The sequence below is a fragment of the Herpailurus yagouaroundi genome, unplaced genomic scaffold (genome assembly GCF_014898765.1).
Source record: "Herpailurus yagouaroundi ecotype Mexico unplaced genomic scaffold, PumYag 165, whole genome shotgun sequence".
Taxonomy (NCBI): domain Eukaryota; kingdom Metazoa; phylum Chordata; class Mammalia; order Carnivora; family Felidae; genus Herpailurus; species Herpailurus yagouaroundi.
Genome location: NW_024412406.1, coordinates 21,950,859 through 21,965,323, shown reverse-complemented (window position 1 = coordinate 21,965,323; position 14,465 = coordinate 21,950,859). Strand labels below are relative to the sequence as shown.

Genomic DNA, 14,465 nt, shown 5'->3' with positions numbered 1-14,465 from the left:
GGAAGGAAGGAAGGAAGGAAGGAAGGAAGGAAGGAAGGAAGGAAGGAGGAAGAAAGGGAGGGAGGGGAGGAAGGAAGGGAGGGAGGAAGGAGGAAGGAAGGAAGGAAGGAAGGAAGGAAGGAAGGAAGGAAGGAAGGGGAGGAATAGGAGGTGGAAGATAGAAGAAGAGAGGAAAGGAATCACTGATTCCAAGTAGCTTCAAAATGCAGGCAGGTAAATTCTTAGGTCTGAAGGTTTGGAGCTTGAGGCCCTGCCTTCTGAGTCCTTGGCTCTGGCTTCAGAGCCCTTGTCTCTGGCCTCTGGGTCCAAGACTCTGCCCTTGGAGTTATCTTTCCTTTCTATCGAAAGGGTGGTTAGTGTTATCAGCCTGGTTCTTGCCTGTAGAATTTCAGGACTCTGCAGCCTTCTTTCAGTTTGTCCTCTGTCCCTTTCAGGTCGAGGTGGTCCTCCTGGTATAAGATTCTCAAAAACCTTGTGGATCTTTTGTGTATGTCACAGGGATTCACACCATTAGACAAGAGTCATGGCCACAGACCTCTCCAGGATAATCCCATCTCTGTTCCTGGCTCTGCTGGATGGCTGAGTAGACCTAAGAGCCACACATCCACTCTCTTCAGGAAAAGGAGCCCTCGGCCTTCTCTCCAGACTACCCTTTCTTAACAATGAACTTCCTACTTGTAGCATCTTCTGCAATCTGGATAGACTAAGAAATCTGCCCGAACTGTCATGTCCTGGCTCTTTTTTCTCTAATGGTTTCTTCCTTAATTATCACTTTCCTCTCTTATTTTACGAGAAGCAGCAAAAAAAGAAATCAAGCCACATCCTCAACACTTGGCTTGGAAATCTCCTCAGCTAAATATCCAAGGTCATCGCTTACAAGTTTTGCTTTGCCCAGGCCAGTAAGATGTAATTCAGTTAAGCTTCCTGCTACTCTCTAGCAAGGACTGCCTTTCCTCCAGTTTCAGGGACCTGTTCCTCATTTCCTTCTGGGCTCTGGCCAGAAGTGCCTTTAACATCTCTGTCAACATGCTGTTTGCAACGATAATGTGCATTCTCGAAGATTATCAATAAACCTTTCTCTTCGGTGCTCCTCACTTCCTCTGAGAGCCCTCCCAGAAGCAGCTTTCGCATGCATATTTCTACCAACAGTCTGCTTCGGGCAATCCAGGCTTTTGCTCTCATACCTCTCAAAATTCTTTCAGCCTCTACTCCTAACCCAATTCTCCAAAGCCACTTTCACATTTTTAAGTATTTGTGACAGGAGCAACCCGCTGTCCAGCACCAAAATCTGGATTAGTTCTCTATAGCTGCTGTAACAAATTACCAGAAACTTGATGACTGAAACAATAGAAATTTATTCCTCAGTGCTGTGGGGAACAGAAGTCCAAAATTAGTTTCACTGGGCTGAAACTGAGATGTTGTTAGAGCCACGTTTCCTCCAGAGGCTCTGGGGGAGAATCTGTCCCTTGCCTCCTGACAGCCTTTCTTGACTGTGGATGCATTACTCCAGTCTTTACTTCGGTTTTCACAATGCCTTCTCCTTTCTGTCTCCTATGTTGTCTGTATTCAATTTCCCTCTGCCTCTCTCTTATAAAGACACGTGTGGTTGCATTTGGGGCCCAACTGGATAACCCAGAATAATCTCCCCGGTTCAAGATCCTTGACTTACTCATATCTGCAAAGACCCTTTCTCTAAATACAAGATCCAGGGATTAGGACGTGGGTATCTTTTGGGAGGACTATTTTTAGCTTTACCACATGCATTATGTAACTCAAATTGCAAATGTTGAGGCTATTTTTGTGAAAATCATGCTAAATGCACCATTACGCTTTAAAACAGAAATAACAATAGAAATAACAATCTTCGTAACAAATTTGCTAAAGTATTTTGTTCCTTCTAGACACTCCCTTAGTTGGTCATCAAGGTTATAAAAATAATGGAATATCTGGCTTGACTTAGGCATCCTTGCGATCCCCTTAAGACAGAGACCGTGTTGCTTTGCTAAGGGCTGACAAAGTAATTGTGTTTGCTTTTGGTCTGAAAGAATTTCCCTTCCCCAGAATCTCCTAACGCTATTATGCATTTCTTATTTAAAAACTCAAAAGCAAGATACAATGCTTGTGAAGAACTGCCTAAAAATCATCTCTTTCAACATAGCTTACATTTTCTCCCAGGACCAAAGCCAGTTCATTGGAGAGACACGTACTTGGGCCCCGCTGTGCTGGCATGAGGCCAATGGGCCATGCTGAAGGACATTAAGACCCCCCCCCCCCCACACACACAGATGTGTTGTAGAATCTGCTGGTGTGATGTTAGGGGGGAAGCTGTGCCATCCATCAGTGTACCCTTTATGAAGATCCACAGCAGAACGTTTCTCTCCGGACTTGGTAGAGGACAGCTACTCTGATGAACACCATTAATCTTACAGGACGATGCTATTCCCCGTGTCTTCTGCCTACACTGTACTTCATTCATCCCAAGCACCATTTAGAGCCTGGGATGTAGGCTTTCATGTGCTGGCCTTACTTACTCCGGCCTTATTACGTTTTCCATTTTCCCTCTCTTTTTTCACTTAAAATACAGTAACAGTAAGTGACTCCAGCAAATAAAAGAATCTTTCAGTATAGCACTTCAAATTCTTTTTTTCTAGGGATAAGGAAGAGTTTCAAGCAATACATACTTCTGAAAAATAGAGGTATTTTAAGCAATACTTTTGAAAAATAGATGATTGAAATATGATCTGATCTATGCACTTTGGATGGAAAAATAAAGTGACCTCATACTTTCATGTAGCACAGTACTCAAAGCTAGACTGGACCTCCTCCGTCTAGGACATACCTCAGCATGGGCTACTCCAGCACGTCCAGTCGCATCATTTGAAATATCAGCCATAAAAATAACCTTAAAAAATTACGCTGATAATGCAGCCAATAATATGGATCCCTGCTATTTCAGAAGCAGGAACTGTAGCTATTTCTTCCTCCTTTATTTAGTCTGTTAGAAATTCAGGGTGCTTCTGGAGGAATGAATGATAATTTCTCCAAATAAGCAAGAACCAGAGAAGACCCCATGGACTGTTCCAGCACTTTTATGTCCCATTGATGTATCTGCCCCTTGGTAACTGAGCTCTTTACCATTCATTAGAATTACATAAAAACCCTTCTCTAAAGTTGTTCCTTTGTCCTTTATCCCAAAAGTCACCTGTGAAATAGACACCCCACATTTTCACACCTGGCATTTAGCAAAGAGCAAGTGGAGGATGCCAAAGAAAGTGACAGAAAAAGAAGATTCCCACCTCATTTCTATTAAGAAATGCAAATTTCCTACAAATAGTAGAGGGCTTCCTCTTATAAAAGCCACACAAGACAGACTCAGAAATCATTCCAGCGGTTAAACTTAAGGGCAGTGAACAACAAGCTGGCCGCGATATTCTTTGACGTGACTACATGTTTATCAGCTGCTAAGGAGGGTAAGCCCTCCTTGGCTTGGGAACCTTGTCTAATACTAGTTACAGAAGTCTCCGTGCTTACTGGTATGGTTCCGATAAACATGTGGGAAGCACATTCTTGTCCCACTTCAGTTCCTAACTTGGGTGCTTTTGTTGTTGCTTATTTACTTACAATCCCCCTGTCCTATCTTTGCCGCCAAAAATGTCTACTTGATAAAAAAAGCATTTACAGGAAAACTAATGATCATTACGCAAAGTCTAATTCATGTACAGAGTAGAGAAAGAGCAATTTCCACGGCAAACAAGTAGATGATTAAGTGAAGGTGTTATTAAATGCATTATTATAAGTGTTTGACATGATAATTAGATGAAGAATATGACTAAGAGAACAAGTAACTTCAATCTAGTGTCAACTTCTTTTTTTGACTGCAATATCCAGAAACAAATGCAAGTAGTATTTCAAATTAACGGGTAACAACACAAACCACATAATAGTCTCCCTGAAAACTGCAGGTGCATGGGATTAACCCCAAGGGAGAAGAATGTTAAACCCAGTGTCATTTCACTTAACAGTAACTACCCTAAGAGTACTGGACTAACTTACTTTCTTTTTGCATTGAGATGCTACCCAATCAAAAACTTTTAGAAAGAGTACTTACTATTCTCATTTTTTTTAAAATAAGGAAACTGAGGCTCAGAATGGCCAAGAGTTCTGTCCAAAGCCACACAACTAGCAAGTGGTGGAGGGAGGCTGACCTCTGGTTAGTTCTACTTCTGTTTGGTCATCCAGCCATGATTCTTCCTTCTACTTGACTCATTTCACATGGAATGCTGATGTTCTTGGGGAAAAATCCACTCTATTCAAGGGCTGTTTCTATTGGTGCTGTTGTTGTTGTTGTTATTACTATTATTATTATTATTATTATTATTTTAACAATGCAAGAGTAATGCCTGAATTTATCTTCATTGCACATTTCTCCACCAGACAAAAACATCAACATACCCTTTTACGAAGTTTTTCTGCAGCGTCAAGTTCAGCTTTAATAGTCTTATCAAATTTATTTAATAGTTTAGGCTTCTTTTTCTTAACTGAAAGAAAAAAGAGGTTTTATTTTGTATTTTTTTTTTTGTCTAGAAATAATTATTAAGAATAGTGATTTACAAGTAATGAGAAACCTACAGCTGCAGGAGCAAACCCACTCCCGGCTCACCTCTTCCCACCCCCATCCCTAGCACGACACCGTCAGTAGCTGCCAAGGGAGGTACCGCCGCCCTTACTTCGACGGTCACAGGTGTTCCTGGGAGACTGGGTGGATACTGGCATCCTGAAACTCACGAGGGATACTGGCCTAGTTTCCAGAATAAAAATGGGAGGTGTGAGTTATGAACTCTTATTGTCAACTTTTGGGCTAAGTGCAAAAGACTGCTTAAAATAGCTTTTGAATATTTCTGCAATGTTTCTGATCAGATACAGATAAAAATGGGAAAGTCAGTGGGAAATCTCAAGGGAGCCACCGCTAACAGAATTTCATAGTCTAGTGCTCAAAGTTCTTCCATTGCATCATGGATACCACTCCAGCCATATTCCATACTTCAGCCAAACAGGACCACCCTGTGTTCCCCAAATAAGCTCTGTGCCGTTTCGGATACTACTTTCTCTAAGTAAAATGGCCCATTTTTTACCTTTGTCAGTTGAAAATACGCTCATCCTGCAACAATTAGCTCTAAACTACACTCTTCATAAGGCTTCTCCAAGTGTCACTCACATAAGTGCTCAGTTCTGCCTCCCTCATGTCATTTCCCCTCTGGCTTAGAGTCCACAGCACCCTGCATCTCTGTCTTTCATGGCCCTTCTCCTATATGACTTGTACTATTTTAAGATTTTTTTAAAACTTTGTGCCCAGCGTGGAGCCCAATGCAGGCTTGAACTCACAACCCTGAGATCAAGACAAGGCACCATGTCTTAGATGCAGACTAAATTGATTCATGCTCACTTAGCATAAAGTCACATCCAGCAGGAGGGGGACGAGTCCTGCTGGTGCACACCTGGCAGTGCCTGTGGGGTGGATGGAGGCCGCATGGTCCCCAGAAGCCTACGGCAGACCCTCCTGTGGGCTCAGGAGAGTGACGAGGGCGGGACCTTGAAGGGTAAATGGGATGTTCCAGATAGAGAAGGGGGTTGGCAGTGGGATAGGGGGAGGAGACAGAATGAGGAAATGAGGACAGAAGAGAACTTCTCTAATGTTCTGACACTGAACCTACCCATCCAATTGCCTCTCTCCTGTCACAGAGGAGGAGGGGCTCTCCTTTTTAAGATCCCGCCCCTCCGCGCACACACACCTGTCCTCGGCCTTCTGCACCTTCTGGTTGTCTCCTCACTCGCTGGCTCTATTCCAAGCATCTCTTGTCACTTAATAATGCTGAAGTCTTCATCGTCTTAAAGCAAACCAACACCAGCCAGGACAAACGTCGGGCTACCCTCGTCTACTTGCCATCCCTTCTTCCTCACCCCTCACTCATGGCCCCTCAACTCACAGTGCTCTGGTTTCCTCACCCAACACAGGGCAAAAGCAAGTCTTCTGGAAGGAAGGGGAGCTCAGCGGTTAAGAGTCAGAAGGCAGGGGGTCTGAGTCCCAACTCGGTGATTTCCGTGCTCTGTGACCTAAGCCAAGCTGGTAGCAAAACTTTTCTGGCTCTTACTTCCCTAATCTGTAAAATGGGGATGTTGTTTTTGAGAATTAAGTCAAAACTGCACATGAACATACAGCACAGAGCCTGGCATACATTAAGGTGCTCCATATCTGACAGCCAGTAATGCCTACGGCCTTCTCTGCCAATCCTTTTGCTCCTTTTTCTCCTGACTTCTTTCAGCACCTGGCACGTCTGACTCTTCCCTCCTTCCTGAAACGATCCCTCTCTTTGACTTTGTTCTGTGTTGTCCGCCTTCCTAGTTTTCCTCGTGCTTCTCTGGACTCTGCATTTCCCCCCCAGTTCCTCTCTGGCTCCTGCCCCCTGCTGGTCCCTGGGATGCTGTCTTCAGGGTCAGTCTTCAGCCCTGTACTGGGCTTTCTTTAACAGTTTAATTTCCAAATGGAACTACAAATTAACTAGTTAAGTTTCTTTTTTCTTTAATTTTTTCATGTTTATTTATTTATGTTGAGAGAGAGAGCATGAGCAGGGGAAGGGCAGAGAGAGAGAGGGAGAGAGAGAACCCCAAGCAAGCTCTGCACCGTCAGCACAGAGCCTGACCTGGGGCTCGATCTCATGAACTGAGAGATCACGACCTGAGCTGAAATCAAGAGCCAGACGCTCAGCTGCCTAAGCCACCCAGGCGCCCCTCTTTGGCAGTACAAAAATCACAAATCCACGTGCCTGTGATTTGTGACACTGATGTCTCAAGCTCAGCACATAAGAAATCGAAGGCACTGTTGCTCAGTAATCTGTTCTTGTCATGTCTGCCCTCTTTCAGAGGATAGCGCCATATCCATCTATCTGGTTGTCCAAACCACAAAACCGGCTAGAGATGGCAAATAAAACGGCAAAGGAGGAGCGTGTAGATTTGTCCAAAGAAAGACTGAATGAAATCGCTACTATTTTACTTTTAGCATTCATCTGGGCTGGCCTCCACACTGGGTGCTTTACGTATATCTCCTTTTATCCTCTCGACCTCCCACCCATAGGGAATTTAACTTCACAGGCATGTCACTGAGGTTCCAAAAGGGTTAGTCCCTTGACGCCTCCCCTCGCTCATCTACATGGGAAGGATGGTTTCCACTCAAATGGTTTCCAAAGGGAAGGACACTTCCTAAAGCCTCTTAGCCTCTTGCCTCTCCCCACAGGGGAGATGGTGTGACTTATCCGCTCACTGGGTTGGGGGATATGACAAACTCGGGTGACTCAGTCCCATGCCTTCTCTTCCTCCCAAGGGCACATCTGAGGCGACCACGTGGGGGAACTAGGCCTGTTCCCTGCTGCCGGAAGTAGGCAGTTATGTCTAATTCTGGGGTGTATTACTAATAAATGCATTGTTACTGCTCATCCTGTCCAGCCTTCAATTCAGGCTTCATCAGCAAAAAAGCTGACACCCTGATCATCTTTCCTTTATTTCATTTATTTCATTCCTTATGCGTTAAAAAAAAAAATGTTATGCTCTTTTATTTGTTTATTCCATCTTTCTCCTCCCCCTCCCTGGACCCTCAGGACCCCTAGTGGTTTTTTTTTAATAATTTTTTTAAACATTTTATTTTATTTTTGAGAGAGAGAGAGAGAGGAAGAGAGAGTGTGAGTGGGAGAGGGACAGAGAGAGACAGAGAGGGAGACACAGAATCTGAATCAGGCTCCAGGCTCCGAGCTGTCAGCACAGAGCCCGATGCGGGGCTCGAACTCACAAATGGTGAGATCATGACCTGAGCCGAATTCGGACGCTTCACCGACTGAGCCACGCAGGCTCCCCGTCAGGACCCCTAGTGTTAAAAAATATAAGCGGCTAAAGCAGAGATGGACAAAATAGGGAATAAAGGGCATTTCCAGCTGTGTGTCACTATACGTTAGCATGTGCGCTAAGGATATGGAAAATAAACTGACGTGTGACCGAGATGAGAATTCACGGTGGTGAGTTACTATCTTGTCGTCTCAGCACTGACTCATGTCTCTCAATTGTTCATTTTGGTTTTGCAGAAGTGTCTGTTGGCAGAATGCCAGTGGGACCAAGAAAGCCCAGGGTGTACCCGACTAGAGTATATTACTGCTGGCGTCACTGGTTTTCCCACCTCTGTCTCCCATTTTATAAAGTTAACACGAGACTTATCTAGAAGAAGAAAAATAAACTACTGCCAGCTCAGGACATCCAACATAATATGCGTGTTAAACAGCTAAGCTGTAAGTATCTCAATGTCAAAATATTTCAATATTATCACAAAAAAATAGACAAAATATTAAAAACCTTAACATATTTCTTTTCATGTATCTTCAAACGTAATAGTTCCTATTTTGCCTCTCTTTGAAATTCAAGTCTCATCCCATCATGGCTATTTTTATTTTTAAATGTATGAGAAGCCTAAGGCAATTTTCCCGACTCTCAAAAACACAGACAGATCTCAGCCTTCTTGTGATGGGGAGGCACAGAGCCAAGCCACAGAAATGACAAGGAGCACTCATGGTCAGTGATGGAACCAGGCTGTCAGGTGCTTTTGGCCTCAATGTTCTCTCATCTACCAATGAGTCACTTGGGCTGGTTGTGCTCAGGTCTCTTTGAACTTGGAAATCCTGTGCTTTAAAAAAAATTTTTTTTAATGTTTATTTATTTTTGAGACAGAGAGAGAGCATGAATGGGGGAGGGTCAGAGAGAGGGAGACACAGAATCCGAAGCAGGCTCCAGGCTCCGAGCTATCAGCACAGAGCCCGACGCGGGGCTCGAACTCACAGACCATGAGATCATGACCTGAGCTGAAGTCAGACGCTTAATGAACTGAACCACCCAGATGCCCCGGAAATCCCGTGCTTTTAATTTTCAGTTGATTGAAATCAAGTTAATCTTTCAGAGTAGACCTAGAAGGTACTGGAATGAATTGTTAATTTTGTTGGACAAGGATTTAAAAACAAATGGTTTGGAAGGAAGCTATTTATGCTATATTAAACTTTGTGTAAAAATAATCACTGCCATTGCAAGAATTTTATCTTTTTCCAAAACCACTAAGAAGGAAAAAAGTGCATTTCAGTTGCATTTCAAATTCTTAGTTCCCCTGCCATGCCATGGCTGAAATGTTAAGAAAAAGGAAGAAAAAAAGAAGAAAAATAAAAGAATAATAAAGAGTATGAAAAAAGCCCTCAGATTACATAAAAATTACTGTTGATTCCCTTTTCATTTCTACTTGGTCCACAAATGAAGATGTTTTTATATTATGGTGCCTGGGTAGAATTTGACCACCAAGAAAAACAGACACAGAACCTTTGTATTAGATTTGTGTTCTAAAACTACTCCACTAAAACAGAGTGATGGAAATGGCAATGTCTCCACACGGTAGACAGAAAAGCAACAATTTCCTAGCCAGTCTCCCTGTTTCCAGTCTGTCTCCATGCTCTACACTGTCCCAAGGATATTTCTGTCCATGTCTTCCACTGTTTAAATACACCCATGGATCCCTGAACATACAAAATAAAAAATGAAGTTCCTGAGAATGTCATGTTAGCACTCCTGATCCTGGTTACCCAGCCAAGAGAAATGCAAACATATGTCCACACAAAGCCTTGTATGTGTATGTTCACTGCACCATTGCTCAAAACAGCCGAAGAGTACAGAAAACCAAATGTCCATCCACCTGGGAGTGGACCATCTGTGGCATAGTGATACAACAGACTACTGCTCCATACTAAGCCATAATATGCATAATGCACCTCAAATGTATCATGTTAAGTAAAAGAGGCCAAATTCAAATGGCTACTGGCTGGATGATTCCCTTTACACAGCATTTTAGAAAAGGGAAAACTGCGAGGAAAGAAAACAGGTAAGTGATTCCAGAGGCTGGGAATGGGTAAAAGGGTTGACTGCAAAGGGTACAAGAGAATTTGGGGGTTACAGCATTGTGTATCTTAACTGTGGTGGATGGACTGTATCTAGACGTCTATACATATGTCAAAACTCATCCCTGCACACTTGGATATATATGGTTTGGAACTAACCACGTGTAAATTATGTCTCAACATGGCCTTCATGAAAACGTTACAAGGAAGAGACAATCTAAGTGATTCTCAGTAAGGATTCTTACTTTATGTACAACAGTATGAAAAGTATTTGGGCATGGAAATATAATACTTGTAAAAGTAAAAATAAAATTGAATCTGATTTTGAGCCCCCTCCTTGCCATGAATCTACTGGGAGGTAATGAAAACTCAACCATAATTCAGAGGCTTCTCCTTGTAAAAAAAAAAAAAAAAAAAGAAAGAAAGAAAAAAGAAAAAGAAAAGGAAAAGGAGAAGGAAAAAATGCTCCTCCAGACCTAATGAGGCCTTTGGTGACATCTATATATTCTTCCTGTTTAATACCCAGCTACTTTTTTTAATCCTGATTGCTCACCCCTTTCTTAGTGTTCATTCCACCCTCAAAGCATTCCACTCTTTAAAAACAAACAAAACAACATCAAGGAATTTTTGACTACTCTTGAACTACATCAAAATGTAGTTCTTCAGTGTTTGAACACAATGGACAGAGCCCGAGGTCTCTGGATGGAGACCAACTTTCTTCACTGACTGGTTCATTCTTCCAACTATTTGCTAAAATCCCACTGTGTTCCAAGGACTGTTGCTAGGTGCTGGGAATTCAACAGCAATCTTCTCAAGGAGGCCACTGTCGTATTGAGAAGAAGGATGTAAATGGACAATTAACCTTCAGAGGAATGAGTTTAAGGATGGATCGGGAGTGGTGCTAATCTATTTGGGAGGCAAAAGAGAAAGTTTCCTGGGGAAACTTAGAATTCAAGTATACCCAGGTAGTGGCAGCATTATTCTGGGCCGAGGAAAGAGGATCTGTTTTGTAATTCATTTACAACTGGGGACTTGGACCTTCATCATGAGTTATTTTTCTTGGAAGCGAAAGGCCAAGCATCTCCTTCTGTTTGGATGGTAGCGTTTGGTACCATCTATGTGAATGCTCTTATTATGGGAAGCTGAAGGCAGAGATATTGTTCAGGAACTCTGGGCACTGAGTTATTGTTCAGGATCTGGCCTTAGTGATGCTAAGCCTGCTTTAAGAACCAGAAGAGGCCCAAAGTGCATGTTTAGGGAGTATAAGTTTTGTTGAGAGAGGATGTACACCCCAACTGTAAAATGGCAGTGGGGGGGCGCCTGAGTGGCTCAGTCGGTTAAGCGTCTGACTTCAGCTCAGGTCATGATCTCACGGTCCGTGAGTTTGAGCCCCGCGTCGGGCTCTGTGCGGACAGCTCAGGGCCTGGAGCCTGCTTTGGATTCTGTCTCTATTTCTCTGCCCCTCCCCAGCTCGTGCTCTGTCTCTCTCTCTGTCTCAAAAATAAAATAAAAACATTTAAAAAATTAAAAAAAAATGGCACTGGCACAGCAAGAATTGGGCTTTTGAAAATACGCAAGACACAAAGTATACAACCGTAACTCCCTACCCCGACCTGGACAAGGGATTCCAGATGCCATGTGTCTTACTTGCACTGAAGGCCATGGTATCTGCTCTTGCCCTGGGCTTCCATTTTGCGTTTGATACAATTTTGTATGCTAATTAAGGACCTTCAATTAACTGAACTCTGAGACACAGGGAGAAAAAAAACGAGAATTTCTCCCGCTAAGTCAAAACCCCCCAAATGCTTCATTTGTTCAAGGGATATAATGTCCATCTTGAGCTATTTCACAGTTGTGTTTCCTTGAACCAAGTTTACTGCCTTTTGCAAACTGTCCCCTGGTTTCTGTTTTCCTCTCCTGTTCTGTACCATAAAGCGTTTTAGGTTTCCTTTATATAGCCTCTCAAATATGGCATGGACTTCGACACCTCTGTGACTCTTCTCACGGTGTTTTCTTTGTCTGGAAAACACTTCCCTCTATTTCTACCAAGGAATACTCTGCACTTCAACCTTTAAGACCTAGTTTAAATGCCATTCCTCTATTTAGTCATCTAAGACATCATCATGCAAAAAAAAAAAAAAAAAAAAAATCCTCTTCTGTGCTCTTATAGCTTTGTTTCTAGAAATAGTAAACTTTTCAGGCTGTGTTTAGTTGGCTGTATATTTAGCTTGTGCACGCTCACCCCCTCTCTCTTCCTACCAAGACTCCCCAACCCTTGCTGGATTGTTAATTCGTGTGAGAAAAGAACTTACTCGCAACTTATTTCCAGCATTTAGCCCATGGCTTGTCCTACAGAGAAAGTCCTTGACAAATGTTTCCAGACATATGTAAGCACGAATGAATCAAGACATTCTGGAAGGGGGTAGGACAATATCAGTCTTTAACTTAGGCATATCAACTATTAAAAAAAAAAAATCAGGGGCGCCTGGGTGGCTCAGTCGGTTAAGCGTCCAGCTTCAGCTCAGGTCATGATCTCACGGTCCGTGAATTCGAGCCCCATGTCGAGCTCTGTGCTGACAGCTCAGAGCCTGGAACCTGTTTCGGATTCTGTGTCTCCCTCTCTCTCTGACCCTCCCCCATTCATGCTCTCTCTGTCTCAAAAATAAATAAACGTTAAAAAAAATTAAAAAAAAAAAATCAGCAAACCATAAGCAACCAAGAAGAGAATGAACTGAGAGTAGCTTGCTTTAAAAAAGAAGGTCTAATCCAAAAAGCATCAATGGACAATAGTGGAGGGGACAGAGGAAAAAGATAAGACAAAGAAAAAGGTATATACGCAAGCCAGTCCTCCCTGAAAAAGTATAGAGAACACTGATACTTAATTCTCATGTCTCATTCCATCCTTATTTTTCAGTATATTCAGCAATTTAGAACACAAATGGCAGAATACTAGCACAACTGCAGGGGCCAAGGGCAGGCTGCCCCAAGATGGGCCACTTTGGCATGAAGACTTTGTCAAATAAAAAGCCATCAAGCCCAGAAGATTCAGGAAAAGCTCTGTACCTCCCTGACAGCTGCTGTAAAGAATTTGGTTAGAGGACCTGCTCCAGGAAGAGAGCTACCCCCATAGATAACTAACTACGTCATGATATGAAGTAGGCAAGTAGACAGGGAGGAACCTAGCAAGGCCTGTTTGATCCAAGTTCTGTATGTCCCATTGTTTCCAATGGCAAACATTTGTTTACCAAACATTTACTCTTTTTCATCTTCTCCTGAATTGCATTCCTTCCCTTGGAAGTCCCAGATCCCTACCCGCTTCTCCTTAGTTCAAAATGACCTACTGACTGTCCACAATTTCCATGTCTGTATGGATTCCCCATTGGTACAAAATTAAATTTGATTTTCTCCTGTTAATCTGCCTCATGCCAGATTTGATTCTTATTCTGGCTAGAAGGACCTTGAAGGACAGAGAAAATTCTTCCAACCCAACTAATCAGTAAGTTCTTAGACTGCAAAATTCAGCTAATTTTAGTAGAATATAAGTTCACAAGGCATCTTGTTTTTATGTTCTGAGTCATTGCGTAATGCCTTATAAAATTGTTTGCTGATAATAGTTGACATTTACTGAGCACTTACTCTGCTTGACATATGTGACTCACCCAGGCTGTGCAAACTGTAAACAGCAGAAGCCAAGGTTGGATCTTGGGGTTATCTCGGCTGCAATGTCTATGCTTTTGACCATTGTGCTGTATCTGTAGCATCTGGCCCAAAAGTTAAAAAACTAGGGTGTTTCTAAGGGTTTTGAGAGTGATGACAGAGTAGAATTAAATATTAGTGTAAGTATCATGTTGTTGTCAGACAGGAAGAATTCCTGTTCCTTTCAAGGTCCTTCTAGTTGGATGAAGAATCAAATGGCATGAAACAGATTAACAGGAGAAAATCAAATTTAATTTCACATGTACAAGGCATCTACACAGATATGGAAATTCCAAAGACAGTGAGGCAAAATGAGATATATATGTCATCCTGAACTAAGAAGTGGGTAGAAGTCTGAGACTTCACAGGATGGAATGCAGTTCACAAGGCAATCATGAGAAGAGCAAATATTTGGTCATTAGATGTTTGACCTGCCATATGGATGGGTCACTCAGATCAAGTTTACCTCTAGTAATAACTCTTATTCTGAGAAAGACCCCCAATTTAGATTCTTCTATGTAGTTAAAAGCAGAAGTATGTCTTGAGTTCATAAGATCTAAACTGTCTTCAGTGCAAAATAATCTTCATGCAAAAGTGGCCCACTTTGGGGCAGCTTGCTCTTGGCCCCTACATTGTATAAAGGAATAAGTTGACCTTTGTACTACCTGTCTTGAAGGATAAAGGTAAATAACCACAGTAATTTTCCTTTTGTGTCTCAAAGATCCAGGGTTTATACATTATGCACAGACACCATGGCTTGGTAGGGTAATCACAGTGTATAGAGTCTGGGGGCCAGAGTTT

General features: G+C 42.5%; 1 protein-coding gene across 1 annotated transcript in view; it reads right to left on the bottom strand.

Moving 5' to 3' along the window:
* ASPH (aspartate beta-hydroxylase) overlaps positions 1-14,465 on the bottom strand; it is a 229,473-nt gene that overhangs the window by 71,045 nt on the left and 143,963 nt on the right. The window contains exon 15 of the mRNA XM_040487723.1: positions 4,453-4,538. Within this exon, the coding sequence (XP_040343657.1) occupies positions 4,453-4,538 (86 nt within the window). The remainder of the gene's footprint in view (positions 1-4,452; positions 4,539-14,465) is intronic.